Source organism: Sciurus vulgaris (assembly GCF_902686455.1).
Source record: "Sciurus vulgaris genome assembly, chromosome: 3".
In the NCBI taxonomy this organism is placed as follows: Eukaryota; Metazoa; Chordata; class Mammalia; order Rodentia; family Sciuridae; genus Sciurus; species Sciurus vulgaris.
The window spans coordinates 24978624-25005656 of record NC_136463.1 but is presented as its reverse complement, the minus strand read 5'-3'; the positions used below and the strand labels follow the sequence as shown (position 1 = coordinate 25005656).

General features: G+C 35.2%; 1 protein-coding gene across 2 annotated transcripts in view; it reads right to left on the bottom strand.

Annotated features, from left to right (window-relative positions):
- Positions 1-27033, bottom strand: part of NPEPPS (aminopeptidase puromycin sensitive) — an 89353-nt gene that overhangs the window by 11836 nt on the left and 50484 nt on the right. For both annotated transcript variants that reach the window (XM_079134722.1, XM_079134721.1), the window contains exons 5-17: positions 23822-23929; positions 22408-22608; positions 21755-21851; positions 21609-21642; positions 20707-20821; positions 18142-18306; positions 17144-17248; positions 16696-16756; positions 13626-13735; positions 8959-9022; positions 6265-6404; positions 4502-4636; positions 2798-3017 (exon numbers count right to left, since the gene is read on the bottom strand). In XM_079134722.1, coding sequence (XP_078990848.1) covers positions 2798-3017; positions 4502-4636; positions 6265-6404; positions 8959-9022; positions 13626-13735; positions 16696-16756; positions 17144-17248; positions 18142-18306; positions 20707-20821; positions 21609-21642; positions 21755-21851; positions 22408-22608; positions 23822-23929 — 1555 coding nt within the window. The remainder of the gene's footprint in view (positions 1-2797; positions 3018-4501; positions 4637-6264; positions 6405-8958; positions 9023-13625; positions 13736-16695; positions 16757-17143; positions 17249-18141; positions 18307-20706; positions 20822-21608; positions 21643-21754; positions 21852-22407; positions 22609-23821; positions 23930-27033) is intronic.

Below are 27033 nucleotides of genomic sequence, written 5' to 3'. Positions count from 1 at the left end.
CACTGAACTTCTATTCTTCCCTCCCCACCCCTGTTGTGATTAGCATCCACATATCAGAGAGAACATTCAACCTTTGGTTTTCTGTGATTGGTTTATTTCACTTAGTATATAGTCTCCAGATCCATCCATTTACTGAGGATATCATAAAATCAGTCTTCTTTATGGCTGAGTAATATTCCATTGTGTATATAAACCACATTTTCTTTATCCATTCATCTGTTAATGGCCATCTAGGTTGGTTTCATAGCTTAGCTATCGTGAATTGTGCTGCTATAAACGTTGATGTGGGGGCTGGGGATATAGCTCAGTTGTAGAGTGCTTGTCTTGCAAGCACAAGGCCCTGGGTTCAATTCCCAGCACCACACACACACCAAAAAACAAACAAACAAACAAACAAAAAAACCCCAAAAATATTGATGTGGCTTCCCTATATCATTTTTAGATATTTTTAGTTGTAGATGGACATAATATCTTTATTTTATTTACTCAGTTCCTCACACTTGCTAGGCAAGTATTCTACCACTGAGCTAGAATCCTAGCCCCTCTTTATCATTTTTAAGCTTAAAAGATTACACATATTATCATCATGAAAGAAAACTGCAATGTCCACTAATTACTTATATGTTGTTATGGATCTGGGCTCTTGTCTAAAGCCAACTTCTCCACTGTGCACTAGGTTCTATTTCTCTCAATCATTCAGCTGCCACTCTCTTACAACATGAATTTTCCCAATACTACTGCATTATTTTCATTGGCAGAAAGATATAAAATATCCCAACTTAAAAAAAGGAAATTTCTTACCTGAGCCCACATTTCTCAAGACTACACTCTTTTCTCTGATACTCTATTTAGCAAAATTCCTTTAAAAAGTTGTCTAGATGTCCTGTCTCCATTTCAACTCCTCCCATTGCAGAGAATACATTATCATTCCCTATCATCCCATGAAATCTGTTAAATGCAATCACTAATTCTCCATCCTTTTCTTAGAACAGCTTTTGTACAGCTGATTACTTTCATTCTGCCTTAAAATACTTTCTTTATGTTCTGGGACACTCCTCTCCCTCCTGGCTTTCCTGCTGCCTCACTGGCCAGTATCCTTTATAGAGTCTTCCTTTTCTAGTCAGTCTTCCAAATTCTGGACTTCTTTCGGACCCAGTCCTCAGTTCTCTTTTTCTGTATTGAAACTCAGTCTCTAAGGGGTCTCTTGTATAGCTGCAAATATTATCTACATAACAATGACTCCCAAATGTATTTATCCAACCTGGACCTTGAAGCATTCTATGTACAGATGTTTAACATGATCTCAAATTTAATATGCCTCAAACCAAACTCCTGATTCCCTTTTGTATCCAAAGGTGCTTCTATGGCAGTTTTAGTTTGATGATTCCTCTCTCTTGACCACACACTCATTCCTCCACTAAATAGTTTGTTCTACCTTCAAACTACACACAGAACTTATACTTGTAAGTTCTACTTGCAACTAGCACCTCAAATGGATTAATCAAATAGCCTGTTTTTTCTTTTTTTGTTTTGTTTTATTTTTCTCACAGTGCTGGGAATTGAGCCTAGAGCATGCTAGGCAAGTGCTCCACCACTGAGCTGTACCTCCAGTCCTCAAACGGCCTTCTAAAATGGTCTCCTTTTGGTCTGTTCTTCACACACTCAAGAACATCAAATCATGTTCCTCTGCCCAAAACTCTAAATTATCACATCAAGTCACAAAATATAAAAGTCAAAAACTTCACCACAGGTCTCTACAGGCTCCAGTCTGCTTCCCATGCTCCTCTTGCCCTCATTTACTCTATTCTGACATTACTAGCCTTCTTGTTATTCCATGTTCCTGCTCAGGGACTTGTTAGTCTCTCTGTCTGGACCATTTTCCTCCTAGATATTCTCATACCTCTCTCCTTCCTATCTCTGCTTGTGCTCACCTTATTAGTGATTTCCCCAACTACTCTATAAAATAATGGTCTAGTTCTCCTTATTTGCCTTACCTTGCTTTGTTTTTCTTCATGATACTTGCTGCCAACCCAGAACAGTATATATTTAATTGTTTGCTGTGTCTCCCACTAGAATATAAACCATACAGGGCAATGTTTTGCTTTCTGCTGTTTCAGCAGCTTCTAGCATAATACTTGACATATAAGTTGTATAAATATTTGTTGAACCAATGAAAGACAGAGTGCCTAAGTATTGCAACTACTATTCTTATTTCAAAAGACTCCCAAATTAAGATAGTCAAGAGAAAGTACCACTTTTAGTTATTAGTGGATGGTAGAAAATAATTATATTTAGAGCCTTCAAATCACCATTCTCCACATTTAAATGACAGCAAAAAGAGTAAATATGTGATTCTGGAAATAATGATGGAGGAGAACACATGTAAAAATGCAATTAACTTCCTTAGTTCAGAAAGCTGGCTCCTGTGTCTCTTAGCTGTAACCTGGAGTTACAAGTTGTATACAAGGTGCCCAGTATTTATAGTAATATAAGTAAGAAAAATAATCCAAAATTCCCATTAGCGTTTCTTGACTATAAAAGGGACTTTGGAACGCTTTATTTCTAATACTGTCCAAATCATATGTAGTAATAAGTATATAAGCACTACTGCATCGATGTTGATAGCCCATTAACTCCACCAGCAGACTTGGAAAACATAACTTTTAATTTCTGGCAGCTGAACATATAGTAATATCTGATAAATACAAAAGTGATTTTAATTAAGTTGTTAACCATGGGTGGATAAAAAAGTATCTGTTTCTGACAGATTTTTTTCCCCATTAAGTACATCCATTACCTTCTCCAGGTTTGGGGTCCCAGCCCAGTCTCTCCCCTATAGGTGAAAAGACATCTTTCACAAACTCCTGGATTTCCTCATAGAAGTCTGTGTGGGACAAGAGAGTTGAAAGAATCCCCAGGTTACAGCTCAGGTCGCTCCATACAGTATAATTGGGCTCATTCACAAAAGCCTCCATGACTTTTAGAACCTCTACAGTGCTAATGATTCCAGCTCGAGCCTGGGATAGGAAAAAACATAAATTAACCTAGTCTTCAAACAACAAAACAAAACATAAAAGCATGTATTTTCAGCGTTATCTACCTCTAGCAATTTTTTTAGTTTGAGGAAATGATAGTAAGTAAGTTCAGAAGAACACCATTAAAATAAAATTCCTATTATGAAAATATCCCTTAATTCTTCGCTATTTATAAAAGAACTACTTTTAAAAATTACATTAAATTCCCCTAATTGAGGAATAACAATAAATGAGCTAACTTCCTATTTCTACTTAGTTTCTGGGGCCCTGGCTTTGTTTTGAAAATTTTCATATCTTCAGAAAAGCTACAAAAATAGTTGGGGCTTTAGTTCTTGACAGAGGCTCTTTCAAAGCTGGACCTGCAAACTGTGTCAACTTCAGCCACTCCTTTACTCATTTCTAAAAGAGCACAAACTGGAAGGCACTACAAATTGAGAGTTCTTTCAGAACTAACTAAAAGAGTTGGGAAAAAGAACTTCTGTTACAGCAGCCAACTGCACAAATGACCCACTCTCCTGGGACAGGTCTCTTTTGGCAGTGAGATCAGCAGATGTGAGGTTTTGTGCATCAGTGCTAATCTGTGTTTATACAAAGAAGGAATCCAAAACCAGTAATTGTAGAGGGCAGGGAAAATTCCAAAACCAATTTAAAAGAACACTAGGAGGAACATAAAAATTTTATCATAGTCGAAGACATCCAGAAATTACATAACCTATGTTGGAGTCACAAAAATACTACTACTAGTTGCTGCTTTAAGTCCTTTCTGGAATAAAACCAAATATAAATGTATTTCTAAGTTAATGCACTATAATTTGAGTAATAACAGAAAGCTAAAAAAAAGTTCTAGCTTTTCCTGCAAAGTACTTTAGAAAAAACATAGAGTAACTCTCTATTATTGCCAGGTGCGGTGGTGCCTGCCTGTAATCCCAAGGACTTGGAAGGCTGAGGCAGGAGGACCATGAGTTCAAAGCTAGTCTCAGCAACTTAGTGAGGCCCTAAGCAACTTAGCAAAACTCAGTCTCAAAATAAAAAATAAATAAATAAAAGGACTGGGGATGTGGCTCATTTGGTTAAGTGCTCCTGGTTTCAATTCACAGTACCCCGGCCCCCGCAAAATTACTGAATTATTTAATAAAACAAATAAACAAATAAAAAACAGTAGGGAAGTTTATTAAAGGCTTATGTCCATTTCTATTAAAAAGAAAGGCCTTTTGCCTTACAAAGAATGGTTTAACTAAAAATAGTACAAAAAACTAGCTTAGGAGTAGTGAAATGGGATTTGCTTCTGGTAAATTATATAGAGTCAATCTTGTCATTTAATTAATAATTAGTCATCTTTTCCTTTCCCAAAGGTGTTCACCTTCAGAAAGAATCATATTCTTCTAATTATGTTTCAGACACTTCAGGAAAAACAAGATCCTTTAATCAACAAAATCTATCATATTACTTAAATGAGAGACACTCACCAAGGAGAAGAGGTCATTCTGTAATCCAAGTCGATCCACTGGGGGCAGAGAAAGGTCCCGAATGCCTGGTAATAAACTTTCCAGCATGGCAGAGCTGTACTGGGTTCGATAAAACCCAACAGTTCCCAGATTTAACTGAAAAGATATTCAATAGGCACTATTAAACACTTCCATTTATCTTATTTATTCTTTTTCGAACTTTCGTTTATTTTATAAATCAACTTTTTATATGTGGAAAATTAATTGTTTTTAGATATATTTGCTTAAAAAACAACAAAGATCATACATGCTAACTAACAGGGATTAAAACACAGAGCCCATGAAGATCGAAATCAGTTGTCTAAAATAAATGCAAAGGCACAGAAAACAGAAACGTGCAACAACAGGGGCCAACAGGACACTAGAAAGAACATGGGAGAAAGGGAGAAATTAATGTTGGCTAAGTTTCTATTTCTAATCTCAGAGGATAGTTAGAGGTATATAGAAAATATTTTTATACTTAAAAGTACTTGGATAGAAGAATCTCTGAGAAAGATTAAGTTTTTACAAACAAGAAGTCAAGAGCCTCAACAATTTTCATATTCTAAATTTTAACCTCAAGAAGAACCATATTTTTCTAATTATGTTTCAGATACTCCAGGTAGAATAAGATCCTTTAATCAACAAAATCCATCATACTATTTAAGTGAGAGATGTAATAAGGGTAACTTCATATGATTTTTGGAGTAAGATAATCACTGACTTCTCTATAGGCTATTTACAAACAACCAAAACCATTTTTCTTGTCTGGTTTTATGGTGATATAGGATTGATTGCATATGTTAGGCAAGTACACTAGCACTGAGCTACAACCAAAAATATCTCTGAAAATATTTATATACAATATAGTTTAATAGTAAAACAAGAAGACAAATATTTTTAAAAATCATTATATTAAAAAATAATTTTAATGCAACTATTATTTTATTGATTCACTTCTTTCTTTCTTGCCTTTTTTTTTTTTTTTTTTTTTTTTTTGTAGTGCTGGGGATTGAACCCAGGGCATTGCACATGCTGGACAAGTGCTCTACCACTAAGCTCTGCCCCCAGCCCCTCTTTTATTGATTTCCTTTATCTTCTTTTTTTGTGTTGTGGTACTGGGAATTAAACTCAGAGATGCCCTACCACCAAGCAACATTCCCAACTCTTTTTTATTTTGAGACATGGATTAAGTTGCCCAGGCTAGCCTTGAACTTGGAATCCCCCTGCCTTAGTTTCCCAAGTTGCTGGAATTACAGGTGTTTAAAGTTATAAGTCTACAAATGTTTTGGCTAATGTGACTTTAACAGTCTACTATTTTTCTTTTCCACTCCTCTTTTATCTAACTTAAGAGCACATGTCGAGGCTGGGGAGATAGCTCAGTTGGTAGAGTGCCTGCCTCGCAAGCACAAGGCCCTGGATTTGATCCCCAGCACCGCAAAAAAAAAAAAAAAAAAAAAAAAAAAAAAAAAAGAGCACATGTCTAGACAATACTATTTGAAAAATGGCCCTAAATTTCACAAAGGTTTAGAAATGTTTTCCTTTGAAAGTCCTCATCTATGGGGCTGGGATGTATCTCAGTGGTAGAGCACTTGCCTAGTATTCAATCCCCAGTTCCGCCAAAAAAATAAAATAAAATAAAATCCTAACCTGGAGCAGTAAAATTTAGAGACAGTTATAAAATGCACAAGAGAAATAAAGCAGTTCAGATAAGGTAAAAATGGCTACACCATTTCTGTACTCACCTTAACCCACTGGTCTGATTTGACATTTTTCAAAACCACATTCATCTCTGGCTTATCCATTAGAATTTTTAGTTTGGCCTGATTGGGATCTTCATTAGTAGAGATTGTGATAGGAACCATCCACTGGGGACAGTCTTCTCCTAAGCAAGAGAAAAACAAACAGAAAACCTGAAAATAACTTTACCCTGGAAGAAACAGATGGTAAAATGTAGAGAAAAGCCCAAACTTAGGTGTTAAGCCAATAGCTCATGCTTAGTGCTATAGAAACTCTTCCAGCTAACCTAAGGAATATTAGTGCAAAGGAAGAAATAATTTACTAATGAAATATAGTGTAAAACAACAACAAAAAAAAATAGAACAGTTAACTCAGAATCAAAAATACAATGATTTAATCTTAATAATTGTTTTCCCTTTACAGAGCAACAGACACAGCAATGATTTTACAGTTAAAATTAATTTTGAGTAGATGAAAGTGTTCCCATAGCATTGCGTTTCAAAAACAATTTTAAGGTGCAGTCTTTAATGGGAATACACACTGATGAAACACTGACGGGCTGATGTTTATTGCTATGATAGGGCACATCCTGGGAGTTACTGCATTCCATTACTGAGGAGTCATATCTAAAAGCCAAAACATTTGTAAGGCAGAAATACTATTTTAGATATCAGGCAGCAAAAAAGACTTGCATTAAGATGCCAAACAAGAGTCCTTACCAAGTACATTAACAGTTATTTAAATAGCTGCATACCTAACATAAGCTACATAGCCTGATTATCAGGTTTAACTACAAATTAAACCCCTTCGCACACTATTTCAGGTTTTACTGTTGTCTATATTTGTCACAGAAAATTATAAAAACCTGAAAAACTTATCAGTACTTCAAGGAAGACTACAAAAATGCGACAGAAAACAGCAACTATGACATCTAAGCATTTATTTGAGTAGTAAACCCATCATCTGACTTATAAGGCATTTATTTCATTTAAAAAAAAATCTTTTATAGTACTGTGGATTTAACCTAGGAGCACTTTACCACTGAGCTACATACATCCCCATCCTTTTTTTCAAAATTTTACAATTTTGAAACCAGGTCTCATAAGTTGCTCAGAGCCTTGCTAAGTTGCTGAGGCTGGCCTCAAACTTGCGATCCTCCTATCTCTACTTCCTGACTGGGATATCTGGGATTACAGGTATGCACCACCACTCCCAGCTTGTTGGACATATATATTAAAAGAGTAATTCTAAGGTTAAGCAGAGTTAAGGGCAGAGGCCATACTTCTTAACCCCAGGAGGATGCAGATATTGTGGGTAGAACATGGCAAGGCATCAGTGATGATAATACATATACTTTCCCCTATTGAGAACTACTGTTTTAAAGAAAATGAGAAAGATTCAGAGAAATACTTTACTTTTTAATGTTTTTCAATCAATGTTTTTAATTTCCTGGGTAAAATTTTATACATAAGGAGTCTAATGTTTGAAAAAGTGTGAGTTAAAAACATAAACTCAGGGTTGGGGAGATAGTTCATTGGTAGAGTCTTTGCATAAATGGCCAAGGCCCTGGATTTGATCCACAGTGCGGAGGGTAGGGAAAAGCAAAACTCATGGGGTTCAATTATTTTGCTTCAATTCAATTCCTTCTCCCACCCTTTTGTGGGGTAGGGGTAGTGGGAGTTAATGAGGGGCACTCTACCACTGAGGTATATCCCAAACTCTTATTTTTTATTTTGAGATGGAATTAGCTAATGCCTAGATTGGCTTCAAACTTGCAATCCTCCTGCCTCAGCCTCCCAAATTGCTGGGATTACAGTCGCATGCCATGGTGTCCAGCTAATTTGCACTTGTAAGTTATTAGATAAGTGACCTTGACCAGTTTAATATAGTTGTACCTCAGCTCTCTCATCTGTAAAATGGAAATAATACTACCTATATTATAAGCCATCCACATAAACACACCAGAAGTCCTCTTTTACAGATTAAGACTAGATATCACTTCTTAGGTGTTCTAGTCTTTCTTCACTCATTACAGACTCCAAAAACACACAGACACATTAAATTTTTTTTAAAATCCAAGAATGTGATTAAATATAAGTATCTTGTGAGTCTTTTTATTTCTTAAGTTTCATTTTTATTTATTTATTTATTTTTGTTTGTTTGTTTGTTTTGGTACTGGAGATGGAACTTAGGGGTACTCGACCACTGAGCCACAACCCCAGTCCCATTTTGTATTTTATTTAGAGAAAGGGTCTGAGTTGTTTAGCGCCTCGCGTTTGCTGAGGCTGGCTTTGAACTCATGATCCTCCTGTCTTAGCCTTCCAAGCCGCTGGAATTACAGATGTGCACTATTGTGCCTGGTCTCATTTTTATTCTTTTACCATCTCCTTGTTTTTATTAAGTTCCATTTTAACTATCACAAAATGGATAATTGCTAGGTATGGTGGCATGTAGCATATGCCTGTAATCCCAGTGGCTGGGAAGGCTGAGGCAAGAGGACTGCGAGTTCAAAGCCAGCCTTAGCAATTCAGTTAAGCCCTGAGCAACTTAGCAAGACCCTGTCTCTAAATATGGTATTGGGTGTGTGTGTGTGTGTGTGTGTGTGTGTGTGTAATTATTTCCTATTAACTGGAACACTAATACTCAACTACTGATACCAAAAATCATCAATCAACTCCCACTTACAGCCATATGCTTACCAACATAGGGTCCACTGGCACAGAACTTCTTTTGGGACAATTTCAGTAATCTGTCATCTTCTACCTAAAGAAGCAAAATAAAGACTATAATAGCATCAACACTTCTTGGGGGAAGGAGGGACATTCCTGTGACAAAGTGGATGGTGGAATCAACATAACTAAATGACTCCTGAGTACACAAAATGCAATGGTGACGAAGATGATGGTACTACAAAATCTCTATTCTAAATAAAAGGCTGGGGGCAGGATGTAGGTCAGTGTTAGAGTGCTTGCCTAGCATGCATGAGGCCCTGGGTTCCATCCATGGCGCTGAAAAAATAAATACATAAACAACTGGTCGTGGTGGCGCGCGCCTATAATCCCATCAATTCAAGAGGCTGAGGCAGGGAGACTGCAAGTTTGAGGCCTCCCTTGGCAACTTAGTGAAACCCTGTTGTAAAACAAAAATTAAAAAGGATTGCGTAGCTTGGAGGCTGAGGCAAGAGGACTGCCAAGGTCAAAGCCAGCCTCACCAACTCAGCAAGGCCCTAAGTAACACAGTGAGACCCTGTCTCTAAGTAAAAGATAAAAAATGGCTGGGATATGACTCAGTGGTTAAGTGCATCTGGGTTCAATTCCTAGTACCAAAAAAATTAAAAATTAACAAAATAAATAAATAAATGGCAAATTTCCATGTAATATGACCCCTCAGAAGGGATGTTTACCCAGATGAGATATTTCTAAAAGGAAAGTATTAGTTTTCAAAGGTATATAGTACAATAAAACAAGTTATTTTAATCTTTATAAAGAAAGAAGCAGCAACATTACATGACCATGTGGACTCACTATTCAGAATACAAATTTTAAAATGTTTGGTAAACATGAAATAAACACACACCTTGTTTCAAAGGATGAATTTTGCAATGAAATAAAAAGTGTGTGTATGTGTGTAGGTTGAGGGGTGGGCAAGAAAGTAACTAAAAAGCCAGAACCAATAATATTGAGTTCATTTGTTTAAAAAAAAAAAAAATACTTCAACAGCTGGGCTTGGTGGTGCATGCCTTTAATCCCAGCAACTCTAGAGATGGAGACAGGGGGACCACAAATTCAAGGCCAGCCTGTCTCAAAATAAAAAATAGAAAGGGCTGGGAATGTAGCTAAGTGGTAGAGTGTTCCTGGGTTCAATCCCTACATTTAGCTTTTTTTTTTTTGCGGTGCTGGGGATTGAACCCAGGGCCTTGTGCTTGCGAGGCAGGCACTCTACCAACTGAGCTATATCCCCAGCCCTCAATCCCTACATTTAAAAGCAGAAAGGAAAAAAGAAGTTACTATATATTACAGAGTTCTTCTACTCTCAAAAGAATTGTCATAGATAGCCTTTTTATTGTAATGTAGAATGGGTGAGTTTAGTCATATGTACATAAGACAAAAAACGATAAATAAAGAAAGCACAACCTTAAAAAGTAACTAGATGAAAAAGTAAGCCGAGTTTCAGTTATGTATTACTGTTTTCTATCTAATAACTATTACACTCTTAAAAGTGTGCTCTGGAGGTGGACATGGTGGTTCACGCCAGCTACTTGGAGGCTAAGACAGGAAGATCACAAATTTGAGGCCAACCTAGGCAACTTAGACGCTATCAAAAATTAAATTAAAAAGTGGGGCTCACCCAAGTTCCAGCTTTTGACAGTTTGACTTTGCTTTCTTTCTTTTTTTTTTTCCCCCTCTTCCTGGTGAACAAATGCAGAGCTTCAGGCATGTTAGGCAAGACTAAACTACATCCCCAGCCTTGATCTCTGCATTTTGTCCTCTTCATAAAGTCAGCAGTCCCAGTCCTTTACATCTTCTTCCGTCAAGCTCCCTTCATCTTTACTAGGCAGATTGTCCATCTAACAGCTTCTCAAGGAGCTGGGATTACAGGAATGGGCCACTGCATCTGGCGTGCTTTTGGGTGTATGTCACTTCTTAACCTCAACTGTGTTGTATGTGTCAATCTATCTGCATGCATGTACACATGTAACTGCAGAACATGAGAATTTTCAGAAGTCATGTGATAGATAGACTGAACAATGATTCTGCAAAGATAACCACATCTTCACCCCTGGAACCTGTAAACATATTTTTTTACCTAATAAAAAAAGGTCCTGACTAGCTACTCAAGAAGGTGAGCAGGAGGATGGTAAGTTCAAGGTCAGCCTAGGCAATTTAGCAAGATCCTATTTCAAAAATAAAAAGGAGCTAGACACAGTGGCACACAGCTGTAATCCCAGCAACTCAGGAGACTGAGGCTGGAGGATCACAAATTCAAGACCAGACTCAGTAATTTAGCAAGGCCCTAAGCAATTTAGTGAGACCCTGTCTCAACATAAAATAAAGGGCTTGGGATGTGGCTCAGTGGTAAAATGCCTCTGGGTTCAATCCCCAGTACCAAAAATAAAAAAGAATAAGGACTGAAGTGTAGCTCAGTGGTAAAGTGTCCCTGGGTTCAAACAGCAGTACTGGGAAAAAAAAAAAAAACAAAACTGAGGTTGGAAGAGTATCCTGGATTATCTAAATGAATCTAGGTGCCTAGATAAGAACAAAAAAAAAAAAAAAAAAAAAAAAAGTGGGTCTCAGGGGAGTAGTTCAGTGGTAGAATACCTACGATCTAGCATATATAAGGCATTGGGTTCACCGAAAAGTATCAAAAAAAATTTAAGTGTTCTGCTTGAAGAAAAAAATTAGAGCCTAAGAGTCCACATTGTATATAATCATTAAATAGTTTAGTAGTTTTGAGGAATGAAATAACTACAGATGAAAAGAACAATCATCTTTGTATGCTAATATCTTTCTTCTTTTTTGAGTAACTGGGAGCATGACTTATTTTGAGACAAGGTCTTGATAAATTGCTGAGGGCCTCACTAAATTGGGGAGGCTGACCTCAAACTTGCAAACCTCCTGCCTCAGCCTCCACTTACTGGGATCACAAGTGTGTACCAACACGCTTGGCTTGCTATTATTAAACAAATCAGGCAGAGAGAAAACTCAAGCATCTCCAATAATAGACTTTTCTCCAAAGAGAACTAAAAGAAACATAATGATCACAATGGTAGGTCACTAAACTTAGAGGTATTCTAGTCCAAACATGATAAACTGCATTTCCTAAGTTGCCTTTTCAAATTCTTTTTTAAAAAATATTTTTAAATATATTTTTGGTTGTTGATGGACCTTTATTTTATTCATTTATTTATATGTGGTGCTGATAATGAACCCAGAGAGGTGAGGCATGCTAGGCAAGCGCTCCACCACTGAGCCACAACCCCAGCTCCACTTTTTCAAATTCCTGCAGTCAACTTAACTGAGAGGTCTTCAATATGCCTACTTTATTATAAATCCACTCATGTTGAAAGTTAAGATATGGCTCTGGGAGGGTAATTTGCAAGCATCCACATTAAAATGTTCTATGTAAATGTGGCATTTTGAGATGGTAAGGGCTGATTTAAACATCACCTAGAATACTCCAAGTAGAGAAAAGCAAATTTACTAACTTAACTTACATTGTCACACTGAGAAAAATCTGTAAAATACACTTGGCTTTATGAACAGTATAGGACGGGGGCAAAAAAAGCTACAAACTGGGCATAGTGTTGCACACCTGTAATCTCAGCAACTCAGGAGGCTGAGGCAGAAGCACTGCAACTTTCAAGGTCCTAAGCAACTTAGCAAGACCCCGTTTCAAAGTAAAAAATAAATAGGGTTGGGAATGTAGCTCAGTGGTTAAGCACCCTTAAGTTTAATCTCCTGTACCCCACCTGAAAAAAAAAAAAAAAAGAAAGTACTATCAATCCTTTTCCCTAAAAATGGATGGCAACTAATTCCCCATGCAACTCACAAAACCTTAACAAAGACATTTAAGAGAATAATTTCATAAGTGAAACTGAATTAAGACAAACTTTTTGATAGGCATTAAAGGTTCAAGTGTAATTCTCAGTCCTGCTGAAGAATAACTCATTCTGAAGTATTCCTTTCTGAATTCCAGGTTCAATCAATCAAACATTAAAAATGATTATTATAGAATGATATTATAAATGCATATTAAATTTTACCAAATGCTTCTTCTACATTTAATCAAGTGGTTATGTGGTTCTTCTACTGAATTCTATAATGTGAGATTTTCTTTTTTTATTTTTTAAAGATGGGGGTCTCCAGGTTGACCTCAATCTTGCAAGCCTCCTGTCTCAGCCTCCCAAGTAACTGGGATTACAGGTCAGTGCCACTATGCCCAGTTCCTGTAGTAAGATATTTAAAATATCAAACCAACCTTGCATTTCTAGAATGAACCTCATGAGGGGCTTGGGGTTTATTTAGCCTAGTGGTAGAGCACTTGCCTTGCATGCCTAAAGCCCTGGATTTAATTCCCAGCACAACAAAACAAAACAAAAAGAGAATAAACATCATGTAGTGATTTTAGAAGTAAACCAACAAATTTACACGGTTTCCCTGGAATAGTACAAGTAGACAATATTTTTTCCCCAAGTATGTATAATTTAATTATGTTGGGAGGGGGCAAAGTCACTGAGAAAAGAGCACAAGGGTTGGTGTAAAGTTTACTACAACTTAAAAAGTACAGAAAAGCAAATTTGGTAATACTTAATTAAATGTCACATAATGTAGTACCACACAAATAGAAGAACTTTTAATAAGTTTACCTGTTCTGCTTCCACATAAATGAGAGGGAATCCCATTTGTTTGGTCCAGGTATTCATCACAGCTGCTATGGGTTTGCCACTAGCATTTTCTAAACTTTCCCAAAGATCCTCTAGAAGGCAAATCACAAACAATGATAATCTAAAACGTGTATATGTTTATTTTCCTAAAACAAATCAGAAATTTTACTTAACTCTTAACACTCTAATGCTGACCAATTCTTTGTTTTTTTCAGGTTCAGGAAACAGTAGGTCAAATTAATGGTCTTCCAACCTTTAACAAATGGTGCTGGGAAAACTGGTTATCCATATGTAGAAGAATGAAACTAGACCCTTATCACTCACCCTGCACAAAAATCAACTCAAAATGCATCAAAGACCTAGGAATTAGAACAGAAACTATGCAACTCCTAGAAGAAAATGTAGGGTCAACATTCCAGCATACAAGAACAGGCAACAATTTTCTCCATAAAAGATCCCTAAAGCTCAGGAAATAATGCCAAGTTAATAAATGAGATGGAATCAAATTAAAAAGCTTCTGCACAGCAAAGGAAATAATTAGGAATATAAAGAAGAGAACCTACAGAATGGGAGAAAATCTTTGCTAGCTACTCTTCTGACAGAGGATTAATAGCTAGAATATGTAGAACTCAAAAATATTACACCAAAAAATATAATTAATAAATGGGCAAATGAATTAAAACAGATACACCTCAAAGAAATAGAAATAACCAAAAAATATATGAAAAAAATGTTCAACATCATTAGCTATTAGGGAAATGAAAATCAAAACTACACTGAGATTTCATCTCACAACAGTGAGAATGACAGTTATCAAGAATACAAATAACAGTAAATACTAGAGAGGATGTAGAGAAAAAAGGAACACTTTTACACTGTTGGTGGGATTGTAAATTAGTACAACCACTCTGTAAATCAGTATGGATGTTTTTCAAAAGACTTAAGGATGCAACCACCATATGACTTAACTAAACCACTTCTCAGCTCTTATACTAAAGAATTAAAGTCATCATACTATAGTGATACACGCATACCCACATTTGTAGCAGCACAATTCACAACAACCCATAGAATCAGCCTAGGCATTCATCAACAGAAGAATGGGTAAAGAAAATGTGGTATATATACACAATGGAGTTTTATTCAGCCGTAAAGAAGTATGAAAATTATGTCATTTGCAGGAAAATGGATGGAACTAGAGATCATTATGTTAAGTGAAATAAGTCAAACTCAGAGGTCAAGGGTTGTATGTTTTCTCTCATATGCAGAAGCTAGAGAGGGAAAAGGTAAAGAAAGGCAGGGGTGGGTGTCTCATGAAAATCAAAAGAAGATCAGTAGAGGAAAAGGACCAAGAGATGAAGGTGGGGAGGGAGGGAGAAGGTGCTGGAAAGTGATACTGACCAAATTATATTGATATACTATGTATACATACAAATATATGACAACAAATTCCATAATTATGTACAACTATAATGCACCAATAAAATAAAATAAAAACTGGTCTTTTATTCTAAGATGTACTTAATCATTCTAGCATATAAGAAAAATTACAAACTAAAACAAAGTACAGAAGAGTTCAAACAAGAAGTAAGAATGAAGATATATGGCTGGGGTTGCAGCTTAGTGGTAGCACACTTGCCTAGCATGTGTGAGGCACTGGGTTCTATACTCAGCACCACATAATAAGTAAATAAAATAAAGGTATGGTGTCCATTAACAACTAAAAGTACTTAAAAAAAAGAAAAAGAATGAAAATATAGAAACATGTTTAAACTCACTACATAAATAAGTATTGTATCCATTCAATGAACCAGTTAAAAAATATTCAGTGCTTATCAAACTGAAGTAAAACTCATGGTAAAACTCATATGGTGGAAGATCAAGCAAAATAGCAATAAGGTATACATACTATAGCATGCACAGAGGAAGGAAAAGCACATAAAGAAAAATCCAAAGAAAACAGAGTTCACATATGTTATTTTTAGTCTGCAACTCAAAGATGAGAGTTCACCACACACACATGGAATAAAGGTATACAAAATAAACTGGGCACGGTGGCATATGCCTGTAATCCCAGCAGCTTGGGAGGCTGAGGCAGGAGGAGCGTGAGTTCAAAGGCAGCCTCAGCAAAAGCAAAGTGCTAAGCAACTGAGTAAAAGCCTGTCTCTAAATATAAAAAAATAGGGCTTGGGATGTGGCTCAGTGGTTGAGTGCCCCTGAGTTCAATACCATGCACCAAAAAAAAAAAAAAGAAACAAAGTATACAGAATAAATGGTCTGATGTACAAATAGGAAAAGTACAATAAAATAGAAACAACAGCAATATGTTCAATAAGCTCAAGAAAGGAGGGCATATGAGTGGGGGTAACAGGAGATGAGGCTAAAACATTAGGTAGGGCTAAACTGTTGAACACTGGCTTATAAAGAGGTATACGGACTTCAGGGGCAAGGCAGGATACCATCTCAAGGATTTAAAATAAGTAGGGGGATGAAATGTGATATTCCCTCTAGCAAGATAACTGTAGCCTCAGTGTAAGAGATGAACTCAAGGAGCTGGAGTTGTAGCTCAGTGGTAGAACACTTGCCTATCACACACGACACACTGGGTTTCATCCTCAGCACCACATAAAAATAAATAAATAAATAAAAGTATTGTGTCCGTCTACAATTAAAAAATATGTATTAAAAAAAAAAGAGAGAGATGAACTTGAATGGAATGGGACAGGGCAAGAAATAGTGGGTTCGTAGGGATTTGCAAGATCCTAGTGCAGAGATCACAAAAGCATGAATTAAGGAAACAGCAGTGAGGACAGATAGGGCACTGAAACTTCTGCAACAGGATGCTGGGAATAATAATGAACACATATTTGAACTGCCAATTGTCTTTCATAAATAACAATTAAAAAATAAAAATTTTAAATGGTAGGCTTTGCTTTTCGAAGTGTGATCCATGACCTGGTAACACTAGATTCATCCAGGAGTTTGTCAGAAACTTCCCACCCTGGATAGACTGGCAATGCTTTCAACACTATCTCAAGCTATTTAAGATTACCTGTGGCAGCATTCTTTTGTTGAAACTTGGTTAAATACATATTCATTCCTTTCTTAAAGTCCTGAGGAAACACAATTTTTAAATTCAGGATCAGATTTTGAAATTTATAGTATATGTGTATATTAGTAGTAAAAGCAAAATTTACTCAAATACTCAAGTATCAGATATATGGAAAAACATCTATCCCTCTAATACCTACTAAATTTAAAGAATGTATACTCTTAGCCTTCTATTGCTTGCTTTAAATTTTTAAATCAGCTTCCCATTCCCATCCCAAAACATATTTGCACATCATTCTAAGAGACCACAACAATAAATAAAAAAAGAAATGAAGATAAGCCAAAAGTTACCTAGGAACTTAATTTTTAAAAAAACAAATGTTTTATCCATGCAAAATTGAGGATTTTGCCATAAAAGAATGGAAGATTTTAAAAAATTGCTCTTTTACCTTATCCCCAATGTAGTCATGTAGCATTCGGATGACAGATGCACCTTTGCTATATGATATAGCATCAAATATCTCATCAACCTCAGATGGATGGCCCACACTGACCTGGCAGACAGTGTGATTCAGGGTTATGACAGGAAGCAGACAGCCTGTAATACTGAATTACATAAAAAGCTTTCTAGGAAAACCCTTCTAACTTATATTTTTCTGCCGTTAGCTCATTCGCAGCATGTATCTTAACCCTCAAAAGGGCATAGTAACTAATCCTAATGAAGCAGAATGTATAACATGATCCCTGTTATCTTTCAGAGCCTAGATTCTAGCCCTGACTCTGCTCTTCTGGCAGGCAAGTCTTTACTGCTCTGTTTATTCTTGGGAGTGAGAGGGGAAGGAAGGTAAAGATGAAAAACATTGATTTCTTCCATTAATTTTAACTGTTTACAATTACACAGATCTTAGCTAAGTATGTCAAAGTAGGATTATAACTCTAGTTCTTTGAATGTAAAATTTATATATACTAATTGAAATAAGGAGGGGCTAAGTTAAGAGAATTAAAATATGCAAAAAACCATAATGACAGTAATAAAATAATTTGTCCAGCATTTTCCTTGAAAGAAACAATGGAATCATAGTATTATTTAAGATACGGTTCCTACAAGTACCATTCTATAAAAATGTACACAGCATCTGCCAAATTTTTATATGAGCTACCTTAAGATGAAATATTAATTAGAACTTATTCTTGTTAGATCTTCAAGATTGGAAATATGAACTATAAAACCAGTGACAGATAGGGATATAGCTCACTGGCAGAACTCTTGCTTACTTAGCATGCATCCTAAGTTCAATTGCCAGTACTACAATTTAAAAAAAAAAAAGTGAAACCACTCATGCAACTTTTTTCTTCCTTTCAGAATTCTAAGTTTCTGCATAACTAATTCTTTATTTCACTGAAAGGGAGAGCAGTCACAAGCCAATGGTTGGAAAGTATAGCTCACTTCAATAGGATGGCTGTTATCTAAGGCGTCAAGCTCCTGGGCACGGGTATAATCAGCAGAAACAAACTGAGTCCAGATATCATACTCTGGAAAGCAGTGGTCTACACACAGATACTCAATCCAGGATGCAAAGCCTTCGTTCAACCAAAGATGAGTCCACCATTCCTAAAAACAAAAGGTGGAAATATTTGAAAAAAAAAAAAAAAATGATTGCAATTCCATTAATTTGAAAAACATGTCAATACTCCAAAACTTACTATTTAATGAACTAGAGTTCAATTAAAAAGTTAGAATTCTCATTTGTGAAAAAAAAGAGAAGCATAAAAGAGATGTCAACTAGTGATATTAGAATCATTGTCTGAGAGACATTTTCAAAACATTGCTAAGTAACTTCTTACTACCAAAGGTAGAAAAGAAGAAAGTGGGAGGGAAGGAACCTGTATATGGAAAAAGGAAAAGAGAAAAGAGAAATGCAGGTAAGACCAGAGATGAGAAATATCATTACATAAAATGTAGTTAAGAATTTTTCTTAAACAAATTGTAAGAAACCCAGAAAGCTCTCAGAACAAAACAGGAAAACTGGCAACGATTTCTACAATGACTAAAAAAACCAAATGACTGAGAAGTTGAGTTGAACTTCCTAGATAAATAGAAAAATAGTATTGCTTCAATAAGATTTATGTGAAATTAACAGAAATGCATGGCAGGAAGTAGTTCTGTAATGAATGGTATTTAAGCATTTAGGGAATATAAAATGCTCACCTATTTTAAGAATATATAGTGAGGGGCTGGGGTTATATAGCTCAGCAGTAGAGCACTTGCCTAGCATGTGTAAGGCACTGGTTCAATCCTCATCACCACGTAAAAATAAAGAAATAAAATAAAGGTATCGTGTCTATCTACAACTAAAAAAAAGGGGGAAAGAACATACAGTGAGAGGAATGAACAAAGAGTAAAATGGGTAACATAAAAATAAAAAAATATTTTTTAAAAGTTAACTTTTTAGACAGCTATCTCAATCTAATTTTCATTAAAGTTGGTTATAGGGGTTCGGGTTGTAGCTCAGTGGTACAGCACTTGCCTAGCACGTGTGATCCTCAGCACTTCTTAAAAAAATAAATAAAATAAAGGTATTATGGCTATCTACTTTTTAAAAAAAAAGGTTGATTACATTTCTTAGTGAAGGAAAACAATATATTAATCTAAAGCAGAGGCCAAAAGACTAGCGCAAAAAAAGAATGTTCTGAAATACTGAAAAGATCAAATATTTTTAATATTACATGATAGGTGGCTACTTGTCGAAGTGCTCTGCGCTACTTAACTAGAAGACTCTACTAAAATAAACTGGCTCAAAGCTATTCTTCAACCCACATAGAATTTCAGATTATGAAATAACTGACATCTATAATAATTACAATAGTTATATAAATCCAGTAAAAAGTTGCCAGTAAACAATATACACACATTTTCTGCACTAAAAATTTATGGCAGTTTCAAAATAAAATCATAGTTTTCTAAAGGCTAAGGAAAAATTTCGATAGGAAGTAGCAAACTTGTGCCATTAGGAGAAAAGATGATTCTTTTTTTGGCATATATTTGAACACAGGCACTAACACACATAATTCCACATGAAATTTAATTTTTTTTTTCATTTATAAGTAAGGTTTTAAACATTCAAAGATAAAGGAAAGAGTTTATTTTCAAGAACTTTCTTAAGAAACTCAGACCAGTCATAGTTGCTAAATATACTTTGTTCCTTGTTTCTAGGACATATGTATGAATTTAAATAATATTCAAGCCAGGTTCAACTTTTTAGCAGCCTAAAATGCTGTCAAGGAATCTGGCTGGATCTAGAATCTCTAGTTCTTTCACTGCAGAGGTACTCGATAGTTCACTTATTATCCTGTGCTCCTAAGTGCTAATGTAGTTTGGCTTCCATACATAGTATTCATTTAGAGTAAGAGTGAAAGGTCAGGACTAATGTATAGATTATTCACTGCAAGCACTATAATAAATGAGAATTTCAACAGTGCAGCTGGGATTTTAATACACCTTTATTCTGTAGTTATTCTGTAGTTTTAGCTTTTTTTACTTTCATCTCATCATATTTTAATTTAACATTTTAGGAAATATCAAAATGATCCCTAAAAACATTTCAATCTAATCAAAGATCAGTTTGTTGTTTATCAGGTTACTTTTCAGCTAGTGAACTACAAACTACAAATATGACTCAAAAAACTACAGTAAGCCTGGAATTTCACTGTATAATACATTCATCTTTACCAAAGAGAAATCTTTCTCACTCAACTTAGTATCTTGACTCTCCCCATTTACAGGCAAATTAGAGAATATGTTAGGAATAGTTTTGTGTTGAATAAAGACTATGTTCTGAATCAACACAGAAATTATGAATGATTTTCAAAGTGGATCTTTTAAAATAAAATTTTTGTATTACTCAATTATTTTTTGGTACAATGTTACAGCCAATCCTGAATATTATGTGGCCAAAATAATGTGCAGCAGGATGAAAATAAAAATATTTGAGCACTTAAAAATATTAAATACCATAGTAACAAGATTTCCAAACCATTGATGGGCGAGTTCATGTCCCACAACCAGAGCAACCCACTGGCGTGATGAAGAACAGGAGTTTTTTGGATCAATAAGCAATGCAGTCTCCCTGTGTTTAAGAAAAAAAAAATTAAAATAGTGTAGTAAATGCAGATATGCACAAGTGGGTAACATTCAGACCAATGAGATGGTTAGTTTAGAGATACCAAGAAAACATTTTTCAGCATATACAGGATAGAAAAAAATTCTAGGAAGATTCAAGACTACCCCAAATAGATGTGACATAGTTTAATTATCAGTTTGTTGTCTGAAATTTTAGAGACACTTTGTCTAAGGGATTAGGGATAATTGTGGTAGAGAAGAAAGTCCTTCCATTAACTGAGGGAAGTGGTAGGGAAAGATGCATTCCAATGTCCCAAAAAGAACACTGAGCAGGATGTCCAAAACTTAGCTCATCTAAAAAGGCAATTGAAAGTAGAAGGCAAAAAACTGTTTACAGACTTTGCTTTAAAATTTACACAACCCACATGTTTGTGTTGTGGTGACAGAAATGTAAAAACTTGGCTAGAAAATATGAAATCAGGGGAGGTTCTTCAAACTGGATAAATAACTATCAAACTACTGGGAGGAAGGAAAGGCACTGAAATGAAAGACTCAGCCAAGAATATATCTGAAAATACTACTAATGACAGATGCTCACTTTTAAAATTTTACATGCAAACATAGCACCAGAGGGGGATGTCCATCTGTATTCTGGTAATGTGCATGGAACTGGGGGGAGTCAGAAAAATTTATACCAAATCATAAAGCAGAAGCTGCTCAATTGTGATTAGGAGGAAGCCCTTATGAAGACAGTGATCAGAAAGATAGGGCAGGGTAATGCATCGTTAACATACCTATAAGTAACAAGGCCCCAGTTCTCCATGGCACCTTCATAAAATAAATATAAACATTTATTGATACATATAAATACTTCTTCCTCAAAATCACAAAATTCAAATAAAGTTATTACAACTCAGCAATAAAATGAAATTTACTTTACCAGCTGCAAAGTCTGCAATAGCAATGAGATCAATTTTAGGTAGAGGATAAGGAACATTGAAGTAGTCTTTATAAAAAGGCAAGGTTTTAGCAGCAACCTATAAAAGTATAAACAAAAGAACCATCTGATAAATATTTTATTACAATTCATATAGAAATCCACAAAAGGATACCTGTTGCAAGTCAAAGTATCTCAAGTTACTAGAAACCAATTCCAGGGAGCCCTACTTCCAAAGACTGCCTTAGCCCCAAGCTTGGTATACACTGGTCAAACCCTGACCCATTTATAATCTGGTATAAAAAAAATATAACTACATATTTTCTCACCCTTTCCCTAGATAAATAAATTTGACTTTTATATTCTTTTTTTTTTTTTTTGCAGAGCCGGAGTTTAAACCCACAGCTATATGCGTGCTAAGCAAGTGTTCTATTACTGAGTTACACCAGTCTGACTTACATTCTCTGAATCATTTTGTAAAATGTCAATACAACATCAAAGTTGGTATTTTCAAAATTCTATTAAAAATAAAACCAAAGTAACACAACAACTTTCAGATTAATTATAAATAATGGTACTAAGTAATTGATCAGAAATGTAAATTCCCCAACCTGGAGTTATGGACTGTTGGAACAATCCTCTTCAAGTACATTTACCTCTAACGCAAATTTTCCTTGCTCTGCTTTGCCAACAGGGGTGTAAACACGAACACACACACCATCTTTTGACCTTGTTTCTACAAAGTCATATTCACCCACAACAAATGCCACCAGATATGTAGACATAACAGGTGTGCGAGCAAACTTCACTTCCACTAAATTTTCATCATCAGGGTATGGTTTCCGGTCAATTACATTCTTTAAAAATAAGAAAGAAAAGTTAAAACAGATTTACATTAATACCTGAGAATAAACACTAGCCAAAAACTGCAGCTTTGAATGTTTCTTTTTTTCCCCTTTCCAGAATGGCTTGCTTTTCTATCCCAGTTCATCCAGGCTTTTATGCTAATAAGATCTTTCCTCTCAAGAAGGAAAGTGATCTAATAAAGCACTCACAGTTAGGAGCTAAAATGTTCAAACTACAAAGACTTGTGAGAGAAAAAAAAGGAACCAACTTTTTTTTGAATACTTATTATATACCAGACACTGGGGTTTTAAATAAGACCTCAAAACCTTTCAAATAAAATAAGGATAGAAGAAAGCAATTATCAATAAAAATAAAAATAACAGTAAAATATATTTCAAAGGTACAGATTTCTAGATCTCAAGCAGTCTCTATACTAAGACTGGATCTGAGAAAATATGCAAAGAAACTTTCACTTTACCTTTAAAGCCCCCCTTTTTTTCCTATTCAAACTCTATTCTTATTTCCAAAGAAGACTTATTCAAGAATAGACCTGATAAATTCATTCATACTAAAATGTAAATGAATATTTCAGTTTAATATATAAGCTTTCTCTCTAGAAATATTTAAGAAGAGGATGACACTCTACCTATGGAATTCTCTCCACCAATAAGTAGACAAAAACCAGTTACTTCCAGGTACGGTAGGTTTTCTGCCCCGGAGTCAGACTATAAACTTTACTACGTGTCTTAAACAAGGCAGTTCTAGACAATGCACTTCAAGTGATGAATGTTTACTTTTTTTTTTATGAATGAGATCAATGACATCAGGGAAGAGAGCATATTTGAAGGATACAATCAACCAAAAACCTAAATACATTTAACTTTATAGCTATAACTTCTGGTATTTAATAAGAAAATCAAGACCTTTTTCATTCAGGTAATATCTTTTAAACTTCTCACTTACTTATATCTCTAAATTAAAAATAAGTAGATATTCCAATTAATGTATTTAAGAAGGAATTTCTTCCACAGGGGGGAAAACCATCCAAAAAAATAAGGCAATTGAAAAAAAGAGGGCTTACTTAGAAATAATGAAAACTAATACTGATGCTTCTATTATATACTAAGCACTGTGCTGGGTGGTTTCATGTTATCCAACCTAATCAGCAAACTAAATATACCTAACCTATTAAAAATTTAAATGGACTTATAAGCAAATACATACCATATTTGATAAAGCTACTCTGTCTTTAGGAACAACCAGTGAGATATCAAAAGTTGCTTTGATTGCAGGCTCATCCCAGCAAGGAAAAGCCCTCCGGGCATCAGTAGCCTTAAGAAAAAAGATATAAAAGTATTACAAAATTAAATACCACAAAATTAAATATCAAAGTATCACAAAATTAACTCAAGAGGTAATTTCAAGACATAAACACCATTTCTCTATCATTCATTCATTCATTCACTCAAACAAATACTGACTTTCCACTCAATGTCAGTCAATAAGATACAATACTGACTACTAAAAATATACAATGCTTGCTACCTTTGTCATACCGAGGAACTAGGTCAGCTATAGATCTTAACAAGATATGAGAATCACTTGTAATTATATTTTTACTTTTCATAAAACATTTCAAATTTAATGTGAGTAACTTAATCAGTAATGCTAATACAACACAAAGCACAGAACAGTCAACAATATGCTGTAAGGATTCAGAGCTGGGAAAATATGATAGGCTGCCTCTCTCGTGTTTATTTTAAAATTAAAGTAGTCTTTGATGTGTTTTGTTCTTTATCTGGAATGGCAGCAATGGGAATAAAGATATGACACTCCATCAATTCAAAACAGGTCATTAGTTTAATGGCATTTCCATACACTACCAGTAAAACTGTCACCACATGACCTACTTAAAAAGACATCATTCTTTCATTAAAAAAAAAAGAATCAGCTACCTGGGAAGTTGTGGCAGGAGAACTGCAAGTTCGAGACCAAACTGGGCAACTCAGCAAGAACTTGTCTCAAAATAAAATAAGAAGGGCTGGGGGGTGTAGCTTAGGTTAAAATGCTTGCCTAGAATGTTTGAGGTTTTGAGTTCGATCCCAAGTACCATTCAAAAAAAATAAATTATCCAATCAAAATTAAAAAGAACAAACTTAAAGCAAAATAAAATCTAGTGGCTCTGAAAGGTATAAATAATAACAAAAGAAACTTTAGAAACCGAACAAAATCATAAAATGGAACTAATGACAAAGTTCTATTACGTGAAAATAAATAAAATATGCATAAGAAGTACATATTTCTGAAAAAAAAGGATTTCTTCAAGAGTAAAATGTTACATGGTTAGCTGACTGCATTCTCAAATTTAAGTAAATCAAGATTCTATCAATGAATACATAGGAAAATATGATGTAATGAAATTACAGCATAGAAAATTTTAAATTAGAAGCAACAGCAGTAGAGAAATGAATTTATACTAGAGAATATTAAATAAGTGACAAAGACAACAAGATTTAAGTTTTTTAAATGTCCAAAGGACAAAGTGATAAAAGTTATGAAAGGTTTATTTGAGAGATGCTTGAGCTAAATTTATTACTGGTATTCCTGAAGAAGAGATCACAATAGATGCTACAACAAAGATGTATGGGAAAATTATGCTACACTGAAGGAAGATCTGAATCTAAAACAAAAAATCAACAGGATTCACCAAACACTAAACAAGATTAATGAAAAGTGAACTTTTTATTTTTTTAATTTTCAGGATCAAGAAATAATTTGACAAGGAAGAAAACAAAGCAAAGCAAAATAATAAGTTACCTACAACGGAGAAAAAAGTCTAGTTTGTGATTCCTCTTGACAAAATGAGGCGTGAACTACTTCAGGAAAATATTTATAGACTTCAAAAGGGAAATAGTTTAAACTAACTGTATTATCCTTACAGTTGTACAAACTGGGCTTACTATTCATTGTTACAAGGAGAATTCACACTATAGGGAACTATAGGGTGTCTCAGCACCCCATTATATGATTTGGCCGGGTGATTTGGGCCTATGGAAGCAGAGAGTCACTCCAGATTGTGTGCTGTCAAAAAGCAGGGGCAGGAGCTAGGCACAGTGGCACATGCCTATAATCCCAGCAACTTGGGAGGCTGAGGCAAGCTTGAGGATCTCAAGTTTGAGGCCAGCCTGGGCAACTTAAAAGAGAGCAAGATAAAAAAATAAAAAGCCTGAGAATGTAGCTCAGTGGTAGAATACCCCTGGATTCCATCCCCAGTAGCCCAAGAAAGTGCACATGAGCAAGCAAGGGTAATTCTATGAGTGGGAATTTAAAAAAACCTCTAAAGAGGGCGGACTAAGGCAAGCACAAAACAAATAGGTAAAAAAGTAGTAGTCACTCATGTTACAGACAAATGGAGACATTTGGTATTTTGTGAGTAGCACAATGACCTTGCTTTTGTCTATGACTAGATGAAATTATGAAGTGTTCTTGTTTTGTCTCACATTATCATCTCAGATTTGCCCTGTCTGAGGTTGGTATTTTTGATATTATTTATGTCCAACAGGAGAAAAACATGGACCAGCTGCAGTGCCAGGACAGCTTCCAGATAGCAAGAGCTGATCATTTTTTGTTTTTCATCAACAAATCTATATACGCAGTAAAAGTAATCATGTGCAAAGGCAAATAAAACATTTTCAGATATGTAAAGGTTTAGGAATTATATCACACATACATCTCTTTAAACAATAATTGGAGACCAGGTGTGGTGGCGCATGCCATTAATCCCAGCAGCTCAGGAGGCTGAGGCAGGAGAATTGCCAGTTCAAAGTCGGCTTCAGAAATTTAGCAAGCCCTAAGCAACTTAGTGAGACCCTGTCTCAAAAAATTTTAAAAAAGGCTAGAGAAGTGCCTCTGTGATTAAGCAACCATGGGTTTAATTCCTGCTACCAAAAAGAAGAAAAATTATTTGGAGACATATTCCAGTCAACATTCCAGGATGCAGTATTCAAAGGATTAGAAACAGGCTTTGGAAAAATTCTCAAACAGAATTAAGCCTAAATAGTAGTGGCGAATGTTATGTTAAAACAGAAGGTTTAAAATTCTTGAAAGAGCAGATATACCAGGTAAAATAAATTAGCACTAACCTGTATCTAAAATTTCAATTTATGCAAAACAAATAATCCAAGGATAAAGGAAGAAATCAAAAAATGGGTATCATCAATTCTATCATTATTCATACTGAAGTTTACAGAAATAAATTTAATTAGATTTAACACATAAAAGTACCATTAGCAGATCTCTAACAATTTATATAACTTATAAATATTTGGAAGAAAGCACAAATAGTGTAAGTAAGATAAACAAAGGAAACGTCAAAGGAACCAGGCATGGTGACACACACCTATAAGTCCACCTACTCAGGAAGCTGAGACAGGAAT